Genomic DNA, 25,292 nt, shown 5'->3' on the forward strand with positions numbered 1-25,292 from the left:
TGGGAGTAGAAGTATAGACTTTCTGCCCAGAAGTTTAAACCGTGAAGAAAAAGGTTTTCAAGAAACTTGATATCTTAGTCAAAAAACTGATACAACAAAATCATGCAAACAATTAAAAAAAAAACTCTTCGTTAATGTAATAATCTAAATAATGTAGGCCAAGTTTAAATTTAAAACATTTTGTTTTGCTAAATAAGCTATGTGTTTAAAAATATCAGAAAAGTTTCTATAGAATTTTAGATCGGTGTTATCTATGTTTATACAAGTCACTAGGCCAACAGAAAATTTAAAAGCAATTTCGATTGCGTCAAGCCAATGAAAAAGAATTATAAAAAAGAGACTAAATAATTCTTGAAAGCTGTATTTGAACGCTTTTTGAAACAATTGCAAAAATTGCACCTTATAGAGTAGACAATAGGCATTTCAATAAAGTGAGAAATTCAATTACAGTAAGTTCGAGTAATAACTAACAAAACATCTTGAGTTTTGTATTCAAACTTGTGTCAACTAATGTTTTTTAATTGCTTACTTTCTGCGTGCTGGAATGAAGTCTGTGGCCAATCCGGCATTTTTCAGCAACGTTTTGTCTGCCAGTTCACAATTTCGTCTAGTCCCAAGTGTCACACTTCTTGGCATAACTATCAGATTCAAAACAAAAGTTCTTGATGTAGCTTTAAGGAATTAAGCCAGAATAAGGTCAATACTGTACATGAAAAGGCGTGTTTTCCTTCTTTTTTAATTTAAGTGTTTTCCATAAAACTTTACGTGGTTTGGCTGCGTTATAAGGTGTCTGGTGTTATGCGTTATAAGGTGTCTGGTCAGTGCCGGTCTTAGGGTTTTTCGGGCCCTGTGCGGAATATGCTTTTGCGGGCCTCAATGACAATAGTCCAATTCAGTGGCGTAGCTAGGTACTTTGAAAGGGGAGGGGCGGCGGTGGCGGCGTGATCGCCAAAGACGACAACCAGCGGCGGGGGTCTGGGGGGCCTCCTCCAGAAAATTTTGAAAAATTACTTTGAATTTGGGACATTCTGAGAGCATGTTCAACAAAAATTTAGGTATGAATATTACTGTGAAATGGTGCTGTCCGGTGGCATAGCAAAAGGATAAGATCATGCTTTTTTTGGCATTTTTCGGAAATAAAGCTATGTCTCTACAGTATGTTGAGTCTGGACTCTGGATGCAACCTATTTCGTCCCCTGAAATCGTCTAACAAAATTAAATTTCGACTTATTTCGTCCCCTGAAAAGATCGAGAAATTTTGAAATGTTTGCGGCAGCTCCGATCAGCGATTTCGGCTATGTCGCTTTTTTTTCTCGATCTTTTCAGGGTACGAAATATTCAGGCGACGAAATAGGTTGAATTCGTTGAGTCTCTATGTTTTCTGGTTGCGAATTCCTTTGCTGAATTCACTTGTTGAATTTTTCCTTTGAAAATGACAAAATTACTGCATTTTCTGAGTAAATTGCGGGCCCCCTAATTTGCGGGCCCTGTGCGATCGCACGGTTTGCACATCCCAAAGACCGGCACTGGTCTGGTGTTATGCGTTATAAGGTGTCTGGTGTTATCAGGGCCGGATTAAGGGCACTGTAGGCCTAAGGCTGTTTATTAGAGAATGGCCTAATTTTGCAAACCAAGCTACAAAAAGTAATAAAAATACACACAAGAAAAATTGAAATTATTTACTGCAAAATAACATAAACATAAGAGAAAAATGGCTAATGATGACGCGTAATCTGTTTGGGAAACAAACGCAATTTTTAGTGTCAAATTTGAAGCAGATAGAAAAGATTTTGGAAAGAAAGAAATGGATAATGGTAATAATACTCTACCTAATGACACTAGGGTTGCCAGATTTTGTTCCTCAAAATAGTGAACATTTTGAAAGCGCGCGACCGCATCCTCAAAGTTCTCAAAGCAGTGGCGTAGCCAGGAATTGTGAAAGGGGGGGGGGAGGTTTGACGGCCGGCGGACGAAACCCGACACCCAGTGGCGGGGGGTCTGGGGGGCCTCTCCCAGAAAATTTTGAAAAAATACATTGAATTTGGTGCATTCTGAGAGCATTTTCAACAAAAATGTGCGTATAAATATTCCTGCAAAATGGTGCTGTCTGGTGGCATAGCAAAAGGATAAGATCATGTTTTCTTGGGCATTTTTCGGTAATAGAGCTATGTCTCTATGTTTTCTTGTTGCTAATTCCTGGCTGAGATGTTTGAATGTTTGGTATTGGTAAAACTCGCTCTTTTAATGCAGTTTCGTTTAAAATTAGGTAAACTTTGTTTTAAAGACATAGAGACTGAAAGCATCATTCTCAATATAGTGACGTCACACGCGTGCCAAAGGGGGGGTTGTAACCCCCAAAACCCCCTTCTTGGCTACGCCACTGTCTCAAACACATGCCAAAGCCCAAAATACGCGCAATTGCACCCTTTAACGCATGCCACACGCTTAAATGAGTGCAACCACGCCCAAATATGCAAAGAATTATTGCCTAAATAATATGCAAAAATTGTTGCAATACAATATGTGATGTTGTCTGACACAACAATTTGGTTCATAAGTGATAGCCTACCACAGATGAAAATTAATAAAATTTTACTTTGTTGATCTTCTTTAGCAAGTATGGTGCTCTACTTTTCACAGGTTGAATCCAGGTAATTGGCTGGCTAGTATTTTGCAGTGTAGCCTACACAACTATAAAACAAGTAAAAAGCTTTCGATATCTTGGAACAACAATAAACTGGGACGCCAAAGATGATAAAGAGTTCAATATACGTATTGCTCAAGCAAAAGCCTCTTTCCAGCAAATGAAAACAATATTATGCAACAAGAACATATCTTTCGCAACCAGATTCAGAGTATTGAAGTGCTACATTTATCCAATTTTTAAATATAATTCAGAAACCTGGACAATTACCAAATCAATTAATAAAAGAATAAATGGGTTTGAAATGTGGGCATTCCGAAAAATGCAGAGGATTTCCTGGACTGACAGAAAAAGCAACCAAACTGTTTTAAATCAAGTCAAACAAACAAACAATCTTCTAAAAAATATCAAAGAAAAACAACTTCAATTTTTAGGACACGTACTGCGAAAAGGAAAGTTAGAACATCTCTCTCTCACAGGCAAAATTGAAGGGAAGCGTGCCCAAGGCAGACAAAGATTAACATACTTAAACCAACAAACCGACAAAACTAACACCAACATACACCTAATACACAAAGCAAACAACAGAGAATCCTGGAAACTTTTCATACACGAGGCAGTCAATGCTTGGAATCAAGTGCGACAATAAAAGAAGAAGAAGCCTACACAGCATATACCTACTGATGCTAAAATGGCAAGAAAAGAGGCCCACGATTAGAAGCGCGAATTAGAACATTCCTACTTGCTTATGTAACTTAGTTTACTTAACATACTTTTCATGCGACTGCTGCCTTCAAGAAAGGTTTGTTTGCAGAAATTTGTTCTTTAAATTCTAAGCAGCTAAAAGATATGTTAATGAATACACACAATTCACTTTTAACGGAATAAACAGCTAAACGGTTTCGCACTTTCGCTCATCTGTCCATATGTTACCCATAACACTGAAAATTCTCTCAACATTGGCATTAGATACAGGGATAGACATTGCATACTGGACAAATTTTAACAGTTTAGGTGCAGTTTCTTTCTGAAAGAAGTTAGTCCACTTTTTCCAGCAATGATCTTAACTTATTAGCCACATCACACATGATTGAGTAGCTGGCCTACACAGTCTATAAACAAACAGTTAAATGGCCAAACTTCTAGGCTGTTAGTAGCTCAGGCTAGTGGCTTTCAGTTTGTCAGCTACCTAGGCTGTACAGTGTACACTCTCCACTGTTGGACTTCGTGCTGGCCAAGCCTGGCTTTGACGAAATTACACTGGGGTAGCATATTAGGGGTTTTTCCTCAAAGCACCAGACTCATGAAGTGGCGTAGCCAGAAAAAAATTTTGAGGGGGCCAAATATTTGATGAATTGAAGAGAACGACAAAATGTTTGATTTAAGACATCGCCACCTGATGTGCAGTGGCGCATCCTGGTGGGTTAAGCAAGGGAAGCAATAAAGCTGGTGGGGGTTAGAGCGTGCCGAAAGCGCACGTATTCTAGGGGGGTCCGGGGGCATGCTCCCCCGGAAAATTTTTGCAAAATTACACTTAAATAATGGATTATAACGCTTTCTGGAAACACTTTCAGGGTAATATTTGTATGAAACTTATTAGCAGATAAACAGCTATTAACTTATTAAAGGTAGCTCTTATCTATACACAAACGGGCAAAAACTGCGGCTAAAATTAGAGAACACAAAAAACTCAGCTACACAAAAACCCTACAGAGTAAGCGATTCTGAAATTGCTTCCACAGATTAGCTAAAAGAAGCGTAAATCGCGTCAACTTTGCGCGATTTACGATTTGCAAAATTTATTGGTGTCTTTCTGTGTGTCTAAAACAAGTCCTGGGGGGTGTTAATAGCCAGATGTCTTGGAAAACAATATAAATTTATACAAGTTATATTATATTTTCAACAAAGGGTTCAACTTCGGAATCCAAACTTTGAAAATTTGGGGGGGGGGCCATGGCCCCGTTCGCCCCCCCCTGGCTACGCCTATGGACTCATGTGCTTTTACTCTCTAAGCAGCAGAAGTGGATAGTCACTGGTTAATCCATAGCTATTGGCTAAAATATATTGACAGAATTGTAGACAAAAATTAATTGTCAAAATAGTGAACATGTTCACTATCACTATTAGCAAAATAGTTTACAGTAAACATTTACTTAAAATAGTGATTTGTTCACTAAAATAGTGAACATCTGGCAACCCTAAATGACACTCTAAACCCGCAGGGGTTTTGGAAATAGACTTGTGACCCCGCATAAAAGTATTCAACAAATGCATAAGTTATTTGATGCAAATTTTAACCAAATTTGATTCATGCCGACATCCAGTTATGTTTAGTTTTATTGTTCCAACGTAAACTTCCGAAACAAAAAACGTTTTTTTTGCGATGTTATTACGGCTTTTATTACATTTCCTCCGATTGTTATTTCCATTTTCTATCAAGCTTAGCTAGATAACAGGAGAAAAAATAATGAGAATAATCTACGTTTTCGCACTTTCACCGGTTGAATTTATTGCAATCTTTTATGGATTTATTTAAATCAGTTTCAGTGAGATGGTTGGTGCTGCATATTTTTAACTATCAAGTTTGTCAATGCGTGCACCTGTTGCTGAAAGAACTTTCAAACAAAATAGCCGACACTAATATTTTCAATGCCATTGGAAACGCTAGGCCTACTGAGAAATCTATATTTTGCATTGTATTCCACATAACTTTGCTTTTTTACCTTAGCGTGGTTACTGGTTAATATTAGTCTGCACAAAACAAACGTACTAGAACTTGGTGAAAATTATCGAATACTTTCCTATAGTTAAAGCCTTTTGCAAAGTCTGAAAGCTTAAACGACATAATAACCTCAAGTAGAGGAATGGCCGATAGCGGAAAAAACACAGTTTTTAATCTTTTTCTGGCAAAAAAGAAGTGAAAGAATACACTAGAATTTCAAGCGCCTCGCGACTCTCCGAAAAACGGCTCTGACCCCCATGGTTGGAAACCCCTGCTCTAAACTGAATTTCGATAAAAGTGGTGCCTACGTGGTTTTGGAAATGGGCTCTTCACATGTATTGACTCAACTCAGTCATTCGTTTATAAGCAAAAACTTTACTGTAGTCTACTGGATCTGTAGGCTATCCCTATCAGCCTTACAAAATTTAATCTTAAAAAAAAATTGAGAGCCGCATTTTTTCAGGGCCTAAGGCTATAGCCTTATTAGCCTAATGGTTAATCCGGCCCTGGGTGTTATGCGTTATAAGGTGTCTGGTGTTATGCGTTATAAGGTGTCTGCGGCGCAACACAAAATTGTAGCATCATCAGGAACTTTTGATTTTGGCTGCGTGACTGTATGGTTGAGAATGCTAGGATAGAACATCACACAACACCTTTCAGAGGACGTGGTTAGGAAATGGCAGGCCATTAAATTCATAACAAAATGAGAGGACTGAAAAGTTTGAGAGTTCATCAGGACTATTATCGTTTTTAGCACTAGTTGTAACGTTCGTCTGATGAAAGTGAATGTAAAAACAATGAAAAACAGGTTGATTTATTGCTTTACTGACGTTTCGCGCACCATGACAATACGCATCCTCAGAGCGAATAACGTACAAAATAAGAACTGCGGTTGAAAGTAAAAAAAAATGAAACACACATTATTTTAAAGCTTGGTTTTTTGGCTAAACGTGCGCGAAACGTCAGTGAAGCAATAAATCAACCTGTTTGTTGTTGCTTTTACTTTCCCTTTCATCAGATGAACGTTGTAACTAGTGCTAGAAACAAAAATGAGAGCAGGTGATTTGAAGACAGCATACTTAACGCTGCTTCAAACTGGCTTTTGTGTTGCATTTGTTATTTTTATTGTGTTGTCACAAACGACACAAAATGGATCAAATATCTATAATAATAAATACGCAATTGTCTGTAAGTAACCTACAAGATACAACAATTTGTAGAACAGAAGTGTTATCCGATGACCTTTTGTAAAGTAACCTATTGACATGTTATTTTTTCTTTGTGCAGGAATTCTTATGAACCACCCATTGTTCCCGTACAGGACTGATCACGATACAACATATTTATATGCAACATCTTTTGAGCAAGATGCAGAATTCACGTCCATATATGATTCAATGAAAAGGTTAAGGAATTCTATGTGTATCAACAGTTATTAGCCGAACTTTAGAGTTTACTTTTTTACCAGAATTGCGGCATGCAACAACAATTTAAAGTTTTAAAACCTTTTGTTTCAAAACTGGCATTTTGTGACTAGAAATTTTAGAAATAATATCATTTCAAAACTATAGATTATAAAACTTTTTTACAATAAACAAATTACTGCTTTTACGTAACATAAAGGTTAACTAGGTTATGGATCAGATTTGGATCTATTAAAATTTATAGTAATTGTAAAGTTTTGAGGTTGACTTGAAAATTAGTTCTGAAACTTTTGAATCGAAAATAGCAATCTTGTGATTAATGTAATCTTTGTTCGTACAGAGGTGAAGATGGAGAAAAATCATTTGTTTCCACAACATTTGTTGGCAGTGATGGATCTCCTTCTGATGGATTGGCTCAACAGCCGGTAAATTCGACATATATTTGGAAAAAAGTAAGGATTTATAGGGTTAATTCAGAGGTTTACAAAATGTGGCCGATGTATTTCATTGATATTGAAAACTTTTATCTTTGGATAGAAAAAGAATTCGTAAGCGCTTAAGAAAATACATTTTAGAAATAAATATTTAAATATTCTAATTCCTTGTTTACCGTGCAAAGAAGAACATGCGTAATAATAGTTAATATATCACACTATTTACTTTACAACTAAAGTATTGTTCTGTATTAGATACCAGGTGCAAATTTTTCTATTTGTATCGTCTTCGTCTTGGATCAAGCACATTTACACTTTCTATTAAAGGATTCTGTTCCACCCAAGTCTTTAGCCTACCATAGATTTGATCTTGTCTTACCTTCTTCACCGTGCATTCACTTGAATAACATTGCTGCCAAAGGTGTGTATCGAATTAAGAATTAAAAATATTTGTTGAGTCTCCTACAAGTCAGTAATTGTAAACTGAGCAAATGGCCGTTGACCAAGTGACAACTAAGCTATGTGGCAACTAAGCTGAGAGATAACAGAAAATATACTGTATTTTTTATTGGCAAAGAAGCCGAAATATCCAAATGGCATTGTAACAATGTTTCTTCATTTAAAATGTAGCTTATTGTTTGGCTGGATATCCTTATGTTAGTAATTGAGTCTCAATCCAATCCAGTTTAATCAATCACAAGTTTGAAGTAGTTGTTGCGAATAGTATCTCTTTTCAAATAACCATTCATTAAAAAAACAACAGTAGGCTTCTTAACTCTTTTGCGCTCAGCATTTTTCCATAATTTGATCGAGAAACAACCCAAGCAGTTCTGCTAAGGGTTTTTGCAGAGCTCGATTTTAGATACAATTTTTTAAATCAAAAAGATCTTTGAATTTGTCAAGAACTTTGATGTTACTCTTCTGATGGCACGCATTTTGAAAGCGACGATTAAATTTATAAATATTTTGTTACAAAACAAATGTTTGTGTCACGTGTTTAACGATCATCACTTGGATCAACGGTTCTCAACCGGGGTTTGGCAAGCGTTTCCGGAGAGTCGATAAAAAAACTTTGAATTTTTGGCATGATTGATGAATTATGACATTTAAAAATCGGTTGTGCTTAATTTGTGTATTAGAATTAGGCTATACAGTGATTTTTAAAATCTGCGTCGCGACGCCCTCGTGCATCATTTGAAAGTTCAAAGAGCGTCGCAGAAAAGCTCGGTTTTCTAACTAACAAAAAACATCACATAAAAGAGTTATTTTGTTATTTTTTGCCAAGCTATGTGTATTGTGTACGCTCATTTTTTCAAAACAGCGGATTGCTGTTCAACGTCTAATTTAGAAATCCAAACGCCATTCAGCCGGCAATTGACACTCACCGTTTTATCATGATTATGATTACAACGAAATATTGATTACAAATGAAAAAAAAAGGAAATTCTTTGTAAGGTCACAAAACTTCTACTAATTTTCTATACAGTTTATAGAAAAAACATTGAATTAGCATTTAGATAACTGATTTTTGATCCTGTGTGTCAACTCATAGCTCATAACTTTGTCATTGAAATCAATCGTCATAAGTGCGTCACGAGTTTAGCAAATTCTTCTAAGTGCGTCGCTTCGAGGCTTATGAAACATGTGTTTCCGCAAGAAAACGCAATATACTAAAATTGCAATTAAATTTTTTTTAAATCTGCAACCGCTTCGAAGGCACCAAAGGTTCTTTAAGACAAAAGAGTTGAGAACCACTGATTTAAATGATGCTGGGTCTTTTGCATTTGGTAAAAATTTTGACATGGTTATAGATTTAACAAAGAAAAACATAAGCTGTGAGGAAAAAAGGGTGTGACTTACAAAAACGAGAGAATTAATAAGGAGACTAACATTTAAGGAAGTAATCTTATTATTCTTTCATTTTTGTAAATCACATTCGTTTTTTTCTTCCCGCTGATGCTTTTGTTTGTTAAATCTATGCCAATGTTAAAGTTTTTATCTTCACATTTAGCCGCAAATTATTCTAAAGTGATGCTGGGCGCAAAGCATCCAGAACTTTAAGATGAGTTAATAAAAAAAAGTGTAAGCTTAGAAGCCAGACTCTGAATCATACAGATTAAGACTGTTGTTTTCATTGTAAGCTAAAAAGACATGTGTATTATTTTTCAGATCCTTTCAAATTATTTTCGACTTTTCAGATCAAGCTTCATTATTTCTTGCCCCAAAAACATTTCACACTTATGACGATTTTTTTTCTAAAGAATTGACGTTAAGTGATGTGCAAGCCCTGATCAAGTATTTTGAAGGATCTGGTCCAAATGAACTGAAACTAAAGGTAAAAGAAATACTACTGGATCGCAGGCTTGCGTTAACCATCTGTTTTACTAAATTTTTGATTAAGATTTTGTCTATTGTTAAAAAAATTTGAAAACAACTTTTTTTTATTAATTTTTTGCACAACTGATCAGATAAAATGAACAAAACAAATTTAAAGCCAACATTTTCGTCAAGGTACAGTAGAGTGAGGTATATTTTATTAACACGTTTAAAACTGTAGTAGCCTACCCGACTTTTTTACTGATTTAATAGTACTGTATAGTCACTAGTGTATACCATACCCTAAATAAGACTCTTTGATTTGTGACTGTTCTCATGCAAATGTTTACAAATTCCTCTCAGACTTCATGACGTCATTCTATTTCGGTTGTCTTCAGGTTCTCTTTTTATGCCAGGGGATCCAGTTATTTGATTAAAATATTTTTCATTATCTGTTGTTTGTTTGTTTGTCGTATCCAGGCTTACACCCGGTGGTTGAAGATTTATATTAAGTGGACGGGAAGGCAATGAAGCCAATCTTCGATTCCACCTTCAGGAATGCCTTTAAGTGTCCTGCCACAAACACAGCCGCATGCTCTTGAGCGGTGTCGAACCGGCGCCTTTTCGATTGTCGTTCGAGGGCTCTCACCACTCGACTGTGCAGCCGACACAATTCTGTTGTTTCTACCCTTGTTAGTAGTATATTTTGACTATACGTTGAATTTTACTACGTAAAAATGGAAGGAACACGTCAAAGCAGAAGTAGTGGTCACTCAATTTGTCCAAAGCTTGTGGACTGCCGCTGACGAAACGTTGGTGGATCCACAAAAACATATTTGGCGATACATTGGAATTGAAAGCGGAGTATTTCGTCTTTTTCCTGGAGGGCAAATTCCAGACCAATATGATCCAACAAAACGTTCTTGGTAAGCATAATTTCAATCAAGCTTTGAGTTTTAAGTATGGTGGCGAAATTGGTGCGGTACTGTTGAGGCCAGCCTAATAGGTAAAACATGGAGTCATTGGTAGTTGCACGGTTAGCGTTGAAATTCAATATTCTCGCTGCGCAAGGCTGCTCAGGCCAGTGTTGATAGCTAGGAAGAACTCCATTTTTTCACTTTGTTTCGGTTCATACTTTGATTGAATTTTTATTTCGACTTTATCTTAATTATGATCAACCTCTAGCTGAAAGTAAAAACATTTCATTTATTGTACAAACCTGTTATCACTTCATGTTTGGTAACCCAACAAACTTATCGAGTTGAGATGTTTCAAACTTGTTCTGTTTTGTGAAGCCATAAACCATGTTGTATGTTTCTGCTTTTATTTTTGAATTCATCAGATGAAGGTTGCAACTATTGCTAGTAAAGATAATAATTCTGATGAATATCCAAACTTTTTCAGTATTCAGTTTCCAATTCTCACTTGACCTTAAATGACGGCTTATTGACGCATACCAACCTCAATATGCTATTTGAATAAGAATCTTTTGATGATCCCCTTTTTAGAGTTAAACAGGCTGTAGAGGTTTCAAAAAGCAATAACTATACTTGATGTAATTTGCTCTGCTTGGCTTTTTTGCTTGGCTTTGATTAATTTTTCTAGTATTTATTGTACAACCTCAATAAGTATTTTATCTTATATGTCTCGCTTTACTTTCTTGTTCGAACAGTTGTTTTATCTTAAGACCTAATTTTGCTACTTTTTTATGGAGTAAAGCTGTTTAATATTATTCTTACAGCACGTTCATTGAAAACAAAACGCTCATTGAAACTTTATAACACTAGCAAACACTTATCAAAATACACTAATAGGCTGCTGAACTGTTACAGGTATATTATGGCAATAGAAAATGCTGAAAAGATGGTCATATCAGCACCATATTTAGATGCAGTTTTAGAAGCTCCAGTTATAACATTTGCTCGAACAGTTTTCAAACAAAGGTAAATTAATTACAAAACGTTTAATTTGAAATGATCGGTGAATAGCAGTATTTTATTTTATAATTCTTGTAGCTAAAGGCTCGCTTCAAAGCCTTTAGCATAGTCTACCATGTACAATTGTACAATGTACATTGCCCACATGTGCAGTGTTTAGTAATAGTAGCTTAACGATTTTGCAAAGTGGGAAAGTTAAATCTTTGTATGCAGCAGCAATGACAGGGAGGTTTGGAGGGCCGCAAAAACATTGGGTGTTTGTTGGAGTCTTATTATTTGAATCTAGTTTGAGTGGTTCCGCCACACAGTGGTACCGGGCTTAAAGTATCTTTTCAACGCCCTGTTGGTATCTATTTTTGTCTTGAACATGATACACAAATATGAATGGAAGAGAGTAGGCTACATACGAAATAACTAAGTTTTGTTGAGCGGTAATAAATAAGCCATATTATTGTTTTTTTTTTAGCTTGGGACAAGACGGCGAAGTTGTAAAGGAAATATTGGGTGTGATGGGAGTTGATATATCACTTAGACATTTTAATCAATTGATGAAGGAATTGTATGCTGATTTGGTGCACAATTATACGTAAGTTTTCACTTACATTTATTTCACATAAAATTTAGCTTACTTGCTGTAGAAACCGCATTACTTTCTGATGCTTTACTACAGTAGGCTACAACATTATGTAGCCTACACAAAGTCTTCGATTGACAGTGGCACAACATTTACGTTACTTTCCCGCCATGTTCTTATTTTATATTTTATTTAACATTCACTATACTTCATTTGTAATCAAATCTCTGATCAATAGACGATCACAAAGAACTTTAACTCCGCCATTTTGCCAGTTTTAAAGGGGACCTGAAATGAAAAATTAATTTTTTTTTGGTGATTCTTTAGCGTTTAAGTATTATATTTTTCGAAAATATTTTTCGATATGCCTTTTTGTTTGGGAGATAGAACCAAATGAAAATCGGCCACCTGATGTCGCTATGTGTTTTGTGACGTCATCGGCGGGCAGCCAAGTAAACAGCTTCATGCATTTGCCTTAAAAACGTCGCATAGGTCATTGTATATTGAGTAATAGAAGATCGGCACAAGCAAGATGTCTGAAACAAGACAAGGATTTCTCTTTGAACCAAAAAGACGACGACTTGACAGCGAAGAACATCATTCTGATTCGTGCTCTGACAACACCAGTTCGGACAGCAGTCGGATGGAAAATTTGCATTGAAAAAAATGCAGGAAAATAATCTGCTTGAACCAAGTGGTTTATATCAACTAAAAGTAACCTGTGTATTCAGAGTTGCCTACGCTGCCAATGTTCTACTGTCCTACTGACCTGTTTCAAAGTCTTGTTGTTTTCTCGCTTTGCTATTCGATCCAAACGCCCGATCGTACTCACAGACCTGTACCTAGGTCGATCGAGTTTTGTGGGTACTGCATTGACAGTGGCTTTCACATATCTTGAAAAATCAAAGACAGAAGAAACAGCTTCAGGGATGAGCAGGTGTCTGGACTTGGTGCCTTGTAGCTCTGCCTGTAGATCACGTTGGTAATCGCTGGCCAGAAAATGATTGCTGCACACACGGCAGTGCTTGTTTACAGGTCGGTTTTTGAGTTTCATCGCCGAGATCCATTTCTTCAGCTTGTGGTCATTATTCAGAGGTAAACGATGAAAAGATACCCCTTTGACGATTCCCCGGTTAGTACAACCGGGAGCCATACAAGAAGCCACCCTTTTAAGGACGTAAAAACTCCCTTAGCACAAAATTGTTCGCTGTTTCGGTAGCCTACGCGATTTGTTCCTTGTGTTTGCATGCAAAACAGTAGACCTTGGATGCGTCTTTGCCAGCCAATGACGTCATCAAAAATTGTGACCAATCAAAATCATTCAATTCAAAAAAAGTTTTTTCAGGTTTTTTAATTAATGGTAACACAAAAAATAAAAAAATTGTTGAAAAACGTTTTATTTCAGAAAGATCTATAAATGCAAAAGCCATGTATTTTCGTTGCAGTGCACCTTTAATTAATGCGATATGAATTTTATTTCTTCTTCGTCTAACAATGCCTTCCACTGCGCCTCTGTACGGTTTTAAAAACATCATTATTATCACCATTATTTTCATTGTTTATTGATAGCTCATTTGGGCGTCCGATTTTTGCAAAATGAAACTGAAAGTTGGGCATCGTTACAGGTTCGGCTCTCGGGGTGTGCGTTTGAGCAACACTTTCAAGGACAGCAGCGCTGCACTCAGCTACATCAATTGCATAGAAGAGTTTACTGACAACGAAAACACAACAAACGAAATCTTCACGCTGTCAATTTTGATGGCCGTGCCTATATCAATGGTTCAAGCATCTGCTGTATGCAAAACTGCCAGGATTAAGCCCTCAAAAAAACTTTCTCAGTCCGAGGATAAATATTCCCTTAATGATTCAATTATGAATTTTCATGTGAACTAATAAAAAAACCTGGTGTTAACGACTTAGCCTCTCGGTTTTCTATTTGTACACCTCATAAAAAGCTACTAGGCCTACTGCTAACTTTTCATGTGAGACGACGAAGTTAACAAATGAAGTTAAATTTTCAAATATTTATCTTGGTCGGCCAATCAATTGTACAAAGTTAATGTTTTTTTAACACATGTTTGTTTCTCCACAAGAATATACGTCGTTAACTACGACGGAGATGTGGTAATGAACGATTACTACGTTGGAGATGGAGGCAATTTGAGATTCACAGCAGCAATGCATTTAACTGCTTTTGAGCCGAAAATTTCTGATATTTTAATTTCAAACGAGATGTTAGTGCGAGTGAACTGTTGTTTACCAGAAAATGGATTAGTAAGAAGAAAATATAAGGTCATTTGATGAAAACTTAAAGACTTAAGCTTTAGTATTCTCTACTCTCTTTCACTAAGTCTAACTGTCACTTTCGTAAATACAAAGGTATTTCAGACTTTGCAAGTAGACCTTGGAATGCGTCTAATCTTTCTTACAGTAGGATGTGCAGTAAGTCGCTTAGTCATCCATATTCATTACTATAATGTATTTGTTATCTCTTAAATGTTTGCTTAGTCAGAATTTTTTATATAACTTAATGGTAGCAAACAATAATAACCCTCCTTTTTAAGTTATCCTAAACTACAGCACATAATAAAACAGCTTCTTATAGTCGCTGCTCACAGTTGAAAAACTGCGATAGGTATAATTGAGCGGTGCTTGAGGACCTTGCACTGAATGGAATATTGTTAAGCAAATATGTTATGCGATATTTTTTAATACGCTTTTTGTTACCGTATTCTTTTTGATGCCATATTGACTTCAATCAAATGTAACTTATGAAAAATATTTTCTCCATATGACAGAGTTCATAAAAAGACAGTTAAATTATAACATATGTTTTAGTTTTCAAAGGAAACCCAAAGTCTATCCGGCAGATTGTACAACGAAAATAGCTGCAGTTATTTTGAGTTTTCAATCAGTCATGTGCCTAATACAAATACATTCATCTTACTTCGGAGCAAAGTAGAAAAACCTTGCGAACAAGATAGGGCAATAAATGCTACTGAAGATAAGAACTACACAAAGGTATTTATTAGATCTAGCCTAAACAAACTGAAAAAAAAACGGTATTTCCATCTAGCCTATGGAACCTGCCTAGAGAAGAGTAACTTGAAAGAGTGTTATCGGTTTTTTTTCAAATTTCTAGCAGATGTAATATTAAAAACTAAATTACGTAAAGTAAGATGTAATACACAAAACTAAATTAAAGGTTCTTCTGATCAACTCATCTCTCAATGATATTATACATAATTGAAATTAATATACAAATCTAAATTACTTACAAAAGGTCAACCTAAAGACAATAAGTTACATGTTAATGTTTCACTACCGTCGAATTTTTTTCAAAACGTATGGCAACACTTTAATTCAACCCACCTTTCCGGTGGCAGGTATTTGGAGATCCCGTACTTCCAAAAACCTGAAAAAACTAAAAAAAATTTGGATCTAGCTTACACTAGTGGATTTTGTTTTTACATCTACGTTTATCAACTACACAAGAAACATCCTCAAGATCACGTGCTTAGTTTGGTATTAATGCAGCTACGTAGCTACAAAGAAATTTTTATGAGGCAAAAGCAACTGTTGAGTCCAGGTGCATAACGATCAAACTCCATTATTTGTGATTTTTATATTTTACCATCTCCCGTTGTGTTAACAGCAAAAGTTTTATGTAGCAGCCTTATTTGCGGCAAAATGATCAAGATAAGGCTTTAAAGTTTAAACTCACAGGGTTCAGCCACAAAACGATCAATCTCAAACTTACTTTTCAGTTTACTCGAAAAGTTGGTTTTGGTAGTTTGATCGTTTTGCACCTGGACTCTTTAACTGTTGAAGAAGCAAACGCCATTCAACATGAATTACATTGGTAGTAAAACGTTATTATAGTACTGTATTATAACGTACTTTGGGGATAAAGATAAAATGTTTAAGGGCGGTTGCTTTCCTATGCTCCCCCCTTTGTGGCTACGTCCCTTTATTAATGTATCCGATTAAAATGCTCATTTATTTTAAGTATTTTCAGTTCATGCTTTTTTTAATTTTACAAGTCTTGTTCAACTAATTGGAATTGGCGAAAGGAATGTAAATGCGTCTGTTCGGAAATTGATCCAGATTTTAACTTATGCGGAAGTTCTTATGATACTTCGAGGTAATTTTTTTATCAAACTTGTCTGCTTTTGAAAAAATAAAACCATGTACAGAATACTAGCCTATTGGGAGTCTATTCTTCCATTGCCTTGCACTAGGCCTTCGTGGCCTCTCCGAAGATTATTACACTATACTGTAGGCCTACCATACGTACAAACTGCAGTGAAACTAATACTGTTTATGAGAGGAAACTTTTTTAGTCATAAAAATTAATTTTGTTATGACAAATTATTCCCGCCATTGCTAAAAATTGAATGAGGCTGTCCACCAGGCATTTAGATAACATAAACCTAAGCTAAACTATCAAAAGGTTTTACATGTTTTCTGTATTTCTCATGAGAAACAACTTGCGATGTTTTAGCTTAGTTTATACCAGAAGAGAGTCTCATTGTATTCTTTACATTGTTGCGATTCCTTTCAAGACTTTAACATTTGTGCAGTGCTTTTGTTTGTATCTTCATTCCCTGAGCTTGAATCAGTATGAAATAAGCATAATTATTACAAAAATAATAGCAATTTATTTTCATCATTGTCAATAAAATGTTTTTAGTAATAACCAGACGACCCTACCCCCAGTGTGTTTACCGGAACCGTCCGTGTTATCCTTTGTTATAAATTCAATCGATCTTTCCCAACTTCCAACATGTTACATTGGATTCGGTGAAAATGCAGGTATTCTCTACGAAGTATATTTCTATTTCTTATTTTTGCAATCAAATGTTTAAACGTGAGGTATATTACAACCAAAAAGACTAACAGCCATATTTGTTTGTCGTATCTGAAAAAAAAACTGAATTTTCGTATCTGAAAACTGAACTGTCGTATCTGAATTTTTTCAAACACACAGTAAATGATTCCAAGACAATCACTTTATCTGGTCTAGATCTTTACCAGATCTGGAGTGGATCTGACCAGATCTGGAGCGAATCTGACCAGATCTTTACTAGATGAAGTGGCTGTCTGGGTTTTTTGAAATTGACCTAACAAATATATTAATTTTAGTTTTTCAGTTTTATGTTTTATTTCCGACTTTCAAAGCAAAAAACCAATGTCACTTACCATACCAAAACAGAGGTTTGAGAAAAGGAAGTAGAGACAACACGCGAAAAATAAAGCGTGCTCTAGAGAGAGTCGATTACAAAATGCAAAAGTTTTAACACGTCCGAAACAGCTGGATTTCATTTAAGTTTATAAAACCTATTGATTGCTGATAAAACACAGCACAATATTTTTTGTATCATATTTTTGTCATCTAGCAACCACGTAGGCCACAATGTATAAGTCACGCAATACTATGGTTTATATAGAGTAAACTCAGGCGGTTGATAATTACCTTTGTAGTTGCATATTATAAAAAATTAAACTGCAATACTTGCAGGAGTTTGACAAAATTATGGCCAGCTGCATTTGTATTGAAAGTTAACACAATTGTCAAGGTCGTTTCTTAGATTTATTGTATTTATTTCTTTTCAACGAAAGAGCAGATCATGTTTGCAACATGGACAAAAAAAAGAATAAGATAAAATTTGTTCGCTAACCTTGCATGTTTTTCAGAAAAAGTTTCAACTCTTTGGACCATAGTAGGATTTCTTGTAGTTGGCACCGTAATCGGCATCATAGTTTTGTTGCTACATTATATCCAGGAATTTAAAAAAGCAAAGATTAAGAAAAATCTAGCCAAACGGAGAGCTACACTCAAATTCCAAAAGGTGAATTCAGATGACAGTAATTAACATAAGTTATGTTGTCTTATTGTTTATATTGTTCTATATTGTCTTATTTTTCTATTTGAATAAGTTTTTCGCCTGATGATTGCTAGGCCACCTAGCATGAAACCTTAGGCAGCGCATGACTTAGCCAGTTTAGATTTTTTGTAATTGTCTTATTGTCTATCTACTTTTGTGGTGAACAACATTGGGAATACCAGCTTAATGCCAACAACTTAATACTGTACCATATACACAGCCTATAGGTTAAGTTACATGGAAATTCCGTTGTATCGAAATATTATATTCTTTTATTTCCTTTTTCAGGATTTGATTGTCATGTTTGAAAAGGCCATGATAGCCCAACCGAACATTGGACACCAGCATCACCATGGTAAAAACACTCGTTCACGAAAACATTCAACAAAATCAGAACAAAATTTCACCAAAAGTCCAATACCAGAAAATTCTTCATCTGTTTTTTTATACGTTCCTCAAAAAACGTCATCATTTTCAACAAGAAAGCGCAGATCTCTAAACAAAGTATCGTCAATTAAAATAGTAGAGGAAAACGAACCACCCGAAAACGAACCACCGGAAAACGAACCACCCGAAAACGAAAACTTTGAAAGAAATGATAGAAAACTGTTTTCAAAAGAAGAAATCGGAAACACAAGCATGCAAATTGGAGAAGATAAAAATACTGAAAAGATTCAAGTCAGTATGGTTAATGCAAAATCGGTCTGGGAGAAAATGTTTCCAGAGCAAATCAAAGCAGATGTTCCTGAGAAAACGTTTTTACAAGATGCAATCAAGTGGAAAGCTGAATTTGAACGAGAATCAAAGGATGTTGTTCTTCCATACTCAAAGAAGACAGACACATCTCAATCATCCTTGAAACATGAAGCAATAGAAGATTATTTGTATGAAAGCGAACCAAATCTGATTGAGCATCCATACTCAAGCGAGACACACGTATCTCAATCACTTATTGAAGAAGCAAGCCATTCTACAATTCCAGCTCCTCATCATTAGAAAAATACCAATTTAAAAGAAAAAGATTCCAAATTGAAGACTTGAGTTGAAGAACTACTTTAATCGAAAATACAACTTTTGAGATAATGCAAGTTAAAGTTTTTTCAATGTTGTTTCATCTTTTATCACTATGCAAATACCAGCCTGTTATCGCGAAATTAAGCCGTTTTTTTTAATCAAATTTTGGGTGGAAACAAGCGTTGACCATCATGCAGCATATTTTTGGCAGTAACTCAATTCCCACAACATGTGACTTAAGCTTCAGGTCTTCAATTCAAGCAATAGGCTACACTAGTAGCGTCACAATGATTTTGTGAATAATGATTGTCGTTTACACAATGCTAGTATGTAGAATGTAGATGGTTGTGCCAATACATTGTTTCATCACAAAACATACTAATTTCTAAATGCCATATATTTCAAATAAATTTGACCTTAGTATATTGTTCTTTTAACGACAGTATTCCTACTTTTACCTGATTAAGAAAATTAATTGACTATTCTCAGAAAAAAAACTTGTTCTTAAGAAAATAATAGCTTCTCAAAACCGCGTTCCTTCAAGCACAAAAACACAACTACAAGATATAAACAATCCTGCTATCCGTACACGTAAAACAAGGCCAATGGGCTGTTACCCACTGGTGAAATGCTGTTTAAGAAAGCTTTGATAAGTTTAAACTTATTTTAATTTTACATTACCTATTGACTTACTGCCAAATTGGACTACCTTGGTCAGCAACAAACTATTATATTGATCAAGCTTTTGAATGGTCTGAAGCAGGGGTTCTTAAACTTTTTTTTAAGGCGGACTCCTTAAAAAAAAATTGGTTTGCGTTTACCCCCTTTATGGCCTAGTCCGAGAAACTTTTTTCATCAGCATAAATTAAAATGAATTGGTAACAAAATTTATTTCCATTTGAATAAAGACCTTCTGATGATCCTCCTTTTAGAGTGAAACAGGCTGTCAAGGGTTTAGAGCACTGATTCCCAACCTTTTTGACCTTGCAGCACCCTATCAAAGAGATAAATAGGTTGCGGCACCCTGGCAAAATTGGATCAATTTTATGAGGTTTCTGTATTTCAAATAACTGTATGAAATAACACAGAATGAGTTGTACAGTAGGCTATATGGCGAGTAAATAAATGTATTTATTCAAAAGTCAGTGTGAAATTTGGGCTTGACTTCTTGCACAAAGTCCCATAATATCTGGGGGCACATTCGATAAAGCCATCCGCATTTCTTCCTTGACTATAAGCAGTCGTTCGCGTTTTTTAGTTTTTATTTTCGTTAATACGGAAAATCTACTCTCACATTAGCTATGACGTGGAAAACTGCAGCAAAAGCACAATAGCATTCTTTTTAACGCAAGGATGTTCATTTTGAATTTTTATCCAGAACTCGTCAAATCTTTATCGAACAAAAGTTTCCAATTTTATACTAATTCGCAAACAATCGTGCAATTTTATAATCGTGCTGGGTCACACAATCCGATAATCCATCACTGCAATTTGACTTTGTGTGCCGTGAAACGCAAAAAAAATCATGAAGCCCGGCAATAATCATGCATTTCAAACGTTTTTATGGAAAGAACAGCAACGAGTCAAAATCTCTTTTACGCTGTTTTTCCTGGGCGAGAAAACAAAGGCTTACCACGGATTAGAGTTAAAATAAATAAATAAATTCCGCACTTAACAGGTTAAAATAAAGAATGGGCCGCAGTATTGCAATATCTCGCGGCACCCTTGAGCATTGCAATTGGCACCCCAGGGTGCCGCGGCACCCCGGTTGGGAACCACTGGTTTAGAGAGTAGTAGGCCTAACTCTATTTGATTTGAGGTAACAAAATTTATGTTTTATTAAATTTAAGAAATAGCGAATGCAGATTGTTTTTCAATATCTTCGATTTAATTTCATTAATGTGAAGGATGCTTCTGTTTGTCTTCAACAAGAACATGAAATTGTGGCTTGATCTTCGATAGGGCAACGCGCTTGTCATCCTTTGCACCCAACCAGTTTTAACTCTTTGTTTTGGTAGTTACCTGACTCACATAAATATGTAGTCGCAAAAGGGATTATAGCAGCCATGGATTTCTTTACCAAAAGAGCATATGCATAAACCTTTCACAATCTCAACCTAGCCTAGCTGACGTCTAACTTAGCTGCAACTGATAAACTTTTGCAATGTTCAAAAAGCGGCAAAATCAACAATGTGGAAAGTGACGTAATAAACATACGTAACAAAAAAACAAGAGGCTACAATGCGATAACAATTAACTGGAAATGCCAAACTAGAAATCATCAGCGCTGTTTGAAGTGAATCTCTTTTGAAAATTTATTCAATTTTTAAAATTATACACGAAGATTTCCATTGAGCCATCATGGACCCCTTAAAACTAGTCCGCGGATCTCTTGGGGGTCCACGGACCCCAGTTTAAGAACCCCTGGAAAGTAATTTATGTCATTATGTTGCATGTGAGTTATCTTTCAATAATATAATCGATGTCATTTTGCAGACTATGAACACTTTAATTATAAAAATAGATATGGGCCAAATAATTTTATGAGTGTCTTCAATGGTCATCTTTTGTTTCAAGAATGATTTTCTTGCATTGCACTATAATTTTGCTTTAATAGCTCATGGTGTGCACCTCATGCAATTTTGTTGAACAATAAGCTGAGATCTCAAAACGGGTAGGCTATAGGGTATTGGCCTACAGAAGCACATCAAAATAAGGGAATATGAGCTATGTTGTCCGTCCTATATTCTCAATTGACTGTATCTAAAATGAATACATGCTATTTACACTGAGAAGTCCATTCGTATCTGTCGTAAATTTAAAATTTTATTTTTCATAACCGTAAAAGCTATGCCTCTTGCTGATCAGTCTCGATGTTATTTTCTTGGGGATAAATCTTGTTGGTCTTTCCATTAGAGGCTTTCGTCTGCAACAAATTTATTTATCTATTAGACTAATTTACTTTTTGTTACAATATTAATTTCCTTCAGATACAAAATATTTTAAAGTCGTAGCTTATTTGATACAAAGATGAGCTAAATAATTAAATCAGAAAGCAGAACGTTATTTTTATGAATAGGTGAATTACTGAAGAAGTCGTCTTCATGGTGGCGAAAGGTTTATTAATACATGATGCTCCTTTCCAAATCCGACTGATTTTGTTTGCTTACTGTGTTATTTTTGAGTTTACATGTAGCAGTTCAATTTCTGTATTTTAATGCAATCATCTGCATGTTCGTTGCATTGAGAATACCCAACCTTACATACTGCAATTTTGAATGTCCTCAATTACTGTACAGTAGATAGCAAAACTTCCTTGGTCATTGTTTTCCAACCCTACCATTTAGCAAAACTGCTCAACACTGTTGCACTGAGAAGCAATTGCTCTTTGGCAACAATATCTTTATCAAAAAGTAGGTGTAAAGAGTGACATTAAATCAAAAGAGGTACGACTCATTACAGCCTAACCGGAAAAACTGAAAAACTGTAGAAAATAATGCTAACTATTTCATAGTATAAAGTTCTTTAAAAAGCATACTTGTGTGTTTTCAAAAGGGTCTGAATTTCCATCCGATAATTTCTCCTCCTTTCTTTGATATTTGGCAAAGTAAATTGTGATTAGAGTGCCAAGTACAAAAAAAACTGCAAAGGCTGATAACGACGTAGATAGTATAATGGTTGAAAAGGAATTTTCTGCAAGAAAATTAGCATTTAAACTGAAAGATCATGTCAACATCTATGTTTTAAAGCACCCTTTTCTTCCACTTTTGCATGTTGTGCATATAAATTGATCATAAATCAAATATAGTTATTACTCTCTAAACCCTTGACAGCTTGTTTCACTCTAAAGGGAGGATCATCAGAAGGTCCTGATTCTTTATTTATATAATATATTGATTTTATTTAAAACTCTGAAGTTTTTGCTCGAAGTCAATCTTTATACCATCGACGACTAGCCATCTCCCTCACAGCATTACAATTTTATTTTACAATTTATTTGTTGCAGATTCGTTGAAGTTTTAGATATGTGATCGCCCATAGAGGAAGTGCTTTAGTGCTTGATCCTTTCTATGACTTTATCACCTTTTCAATAATTTGATTTTATTTAAAGAAATTCCATCTGATAGTCCAAAAAGGTGAAACAAGCTGTTAAAGTTTTTAGAGAGTAGTAGCCTAACTGAATTTGGTGTAATTAGCTCTGCTTTGTTTTTTGCTTGGCATTGAGCAATTTTTGTAATATTAACAGCATTAAGTGTTTTAATTTATCTCATATACATTGGAATAGCGCAGCGGCTAAGGCGTTGGCTTTCCAGCAATGCAAGACTGGTTTGTTTTTAGACTTAGGCTGGTTGTTGAAAAAACGCTCATTTCTACCTAGTTCTAGAGAGTAATAAATTGAGTGGGCATAATTTCTGAAGAAAAGGTGGAGTATGAAGCCGAAGATTTAGTACAATGAGAACCTCATTTTCTCGTCTCCGACATTTGGAATCAAGTATGGGACTACCTTTACCTTTCATTACATTTCGATGCAGGTCTCCACATGATTTAATCACGTTTAATTTGGCAGTGGTTTTTAGATAAATTTAAGATTACAAAACGCAGTTTTTGTTTTAATCACAATATATAAGTGCTTTATAATTGCATTTTAATGACACCATCTATAATTACCAACCTGACTCCATACCCAAACTTATCTCGTAGCAAACAGGCAAATCGTTTAGGAAATCACCATCAAGATTGTAAGTAAATGGATTCAATGGTTGCGGAGAAAGACAAGGGAAGCTAGACACAACGTAAAAGAGTTTTGGGTAAAACTAAATTATTCAAAATTTGTGAACATATTCTACACGTTTTTCTCCTGGGTCGTATTTTGACGTTTCTGAAATAAAAAACACGTTTTGGGAAAAGGACTGTAGATAACAATAAAAAGCAGCAGTAGGCTATTAAGCCAACCCCATTCTGCATTTTGTGCTCGGCACTTACAAAAAAAAAGATAACATATATTACACTAATAAAATCATGTAGAGGTAACTCAATAACCTGTGTTGTTGCATTACTACAACGGTTAGCTTCAGTTCCTTTAAATGCGCTTTAAATTTAACTTTCCAATTAAAAATAGGAGTTTGCTTGTAAATGTACGATGCTATGGTTGGTGCGTCAGATTTAAGCAAACGGGATCTCAAAGAAGCCCATTTCATCGTTCACTTTTTATATTTACATCGGCTGGCTACTTGTATTGTCAACTAAGCAGGCCACAATTTTCGAAAAAAACAGAATACAAAAAGCCCAAGAAAAACAAAACATTAAAAAAGAAAAGCTAAAAGTGCCACGCCCCCCACCCTCTATACAATGTGCCTTTTGCCCACGTCTTTTCTATCATAGACTGGGCCTCCAAAGCCACATACGACATCATCATTCAAAGCCAAATTCGATTTGAAGACAAATCAATGCTCGAACTGGAGCCGACGAAGCCACTCAGACTTGAAGGGTTTGTACAACGAACTCGAACTTGGACTTGGTCAAACACTGTCCAAGTCTAATGCCCTGTTGCCAAACATTCAACCTCGTGTTTTCAATAAAATTCGAACCGATGTCTTTTCTAGTATCAAGTAGACACTCCTTCCGCCGGATTACCTAGTCGACAAGTTTAATGATACTGCTGGTGTTGTAGTCTACTGTAGTATGATTGTTTTTAATGATTCAATTGTTCAATAACACCACCATTCCAGTTTTGGATGACTTTTGCATGTTTTGACTCGACAATCTGGTTTTTAATACACTATCATTAGACAAAGATTGGAATCCTTATGGACCAACTAAACGAAATCACTTACAAATAAGTCTACCTGTTCTTTTTAACATCATAGGTACTGGAACAAGGAAAAAAACTAGGATTAGTGTCAGTGCACGGACATTCACATTCATTTTTAACTGTCCAACTTTGCTTGCAGTTCTACAAATAAAAAGTAAAATAGACAACTTGTTAACACGGTGACAATATTGAATTAATTATATTAAATACATTTAGAAAACTCCTAGGCAACATTTATTGTCACAACAAACTTGCTAGGAATCTTGGTTAGGTTATAAAACTAAAACATATGCTACTATCTAGAAAGTACGTATCAAAGTTTCAAAATGTTTGATATGCAGAAAAATGACTCTAAAAGTATTTTTTGCAGAAAATGAATACACAGATATTGAATACAGATACAAAGGAACTAACTTGCCCCCAAAAAATATTAAAATTTAGTTACCGCTGTTCAAAAAGGTTCTATCAAATAACTTCAAAAGTCTAATCCCATTCATCAATTTAAACATTTCGATCTTAAAATAAAT

General features: G+C 35.4%; 2 protein-coding genes across 4 annotated transcripts in view; one reads left to right on the plus strand and one right to left on the minus strand.

Annotated features, from left to right (window-relative positions):
- The window catches only part of LOC145770700 (VWFA and cache domain-containing protein 1-like), a 30,300-nt gene extending 11,026 nt beyond the window's left edge, over nucleotides 1-19,274 (plus strand). Inside the window, exons 13-25 of the mRNA XM_082582396.1 lie at nucleotides 6,654-6,771; nucleotides 7,131-7,242; nucleotides 7,480-7,645; nucleotides 9,423-9,559; nucleotides 10,285-10,466; nucleotides 11,373-11,483; nucleotides 11,944-12,063; nucleotides 14,145-14,343; nucleotides 14,890-15,072; nucleotides 16,095-16,195; nucleotides 16,745-16,866; nucleotides 17,749-17,903; nucleotides 18,228-19,274. Coding sequence (XP_082438522.1) covers nucleotides 6,654-6,771; nucleotides 7,131-7,242; nucleotides 7,480-7,645; nucleotides 9,423-9,559; nucleotides 10,285-10,466; nucleotides 11,373-11,483; nucleotides 11,944-12,063; nucleotides 14,145-14,343; nucleotides 14,890-15,072; nucleotides 16,095-16,195; nucleotides 16,745-16,866; nucleotides 17,749-17,903; nucleotides 18,228-18,935 — 2,414 coding nt within the window. The 3' untranslated portion in view covers nucleotides 18,936-19,274. The remainder of the gene's footprint in view (nucleotides 1-6,653; nucleotides 6,772-7,130; nucleotides 7,243-7,479; nucleotides 7,646-9,422; nucleotides 9,560-10,284; nucleotides 10,467-11,372; nucleotides 11,484-11,943; nucleotides 12,064-14,144; nucleotides 14,344-14,889; nucleotides 15,073-16,094; nucleotides 16,196-16,744; nucleotides 16,867-17,748; nucleotides 17,904-18,227) is intronic.
- A 2,381-nt stretch (nucleotides 19,275-21,655) lies between these two features.
- The window catches only part of LOC145770779 (VWFA and cache domain-containing protein 1-like), a 41,267-nt gene continuing 37,630 nt past the window's right edge, over nucleotides 21,656-25,292 (minus strand). The window contains exons 22-25 of one of the 3 annotated variants that reach the window (XM_082582494.1): nucleotides 24,800-24,906; nucleotides 23,626-23,735; nucleotides 22,492-22,646; nucleotides 21,656-21,879 (exon numbers count right to left, since the gene is read on the minus strand). In XM_082582494.1, the coding sequence (XP_082438620.1) occupies nucleotides 21,802-21,879; nucleotides 22,492-22,646; nucleotides 23,626-23,735; nucleotides 24,800-24,906 (450 nt within the window). In that variant the 3' untranslated portion in view covers nucleotides 21,656-21,801. Of the gene's footprint in view, nucleotides 21,880-22,491; nucleotides 22,647-23,625; nucleotides 23,833-24,799; nucleotides 24,907-25,292 lie in introns of those variants that run through there. The other 2 variants (XM_082582495.1, XM_082582496.1) reach the window with 2 other exon arrangements.

This window comes from Aplidium turbinatum, chromosome 5, assembly GCF_918807975.1.
Source record: "Aplidium turbinatum chromosome 5, kaAplTurb1.1, whole genome shotgun sequence".
Classification (NCBI taxonomy): Eukaryota; Metazoa; Chordata; class Ascidiacea; order Aplousobranchia; family Polyclinidae; genus Aplidium; species Aplidium turbinatum.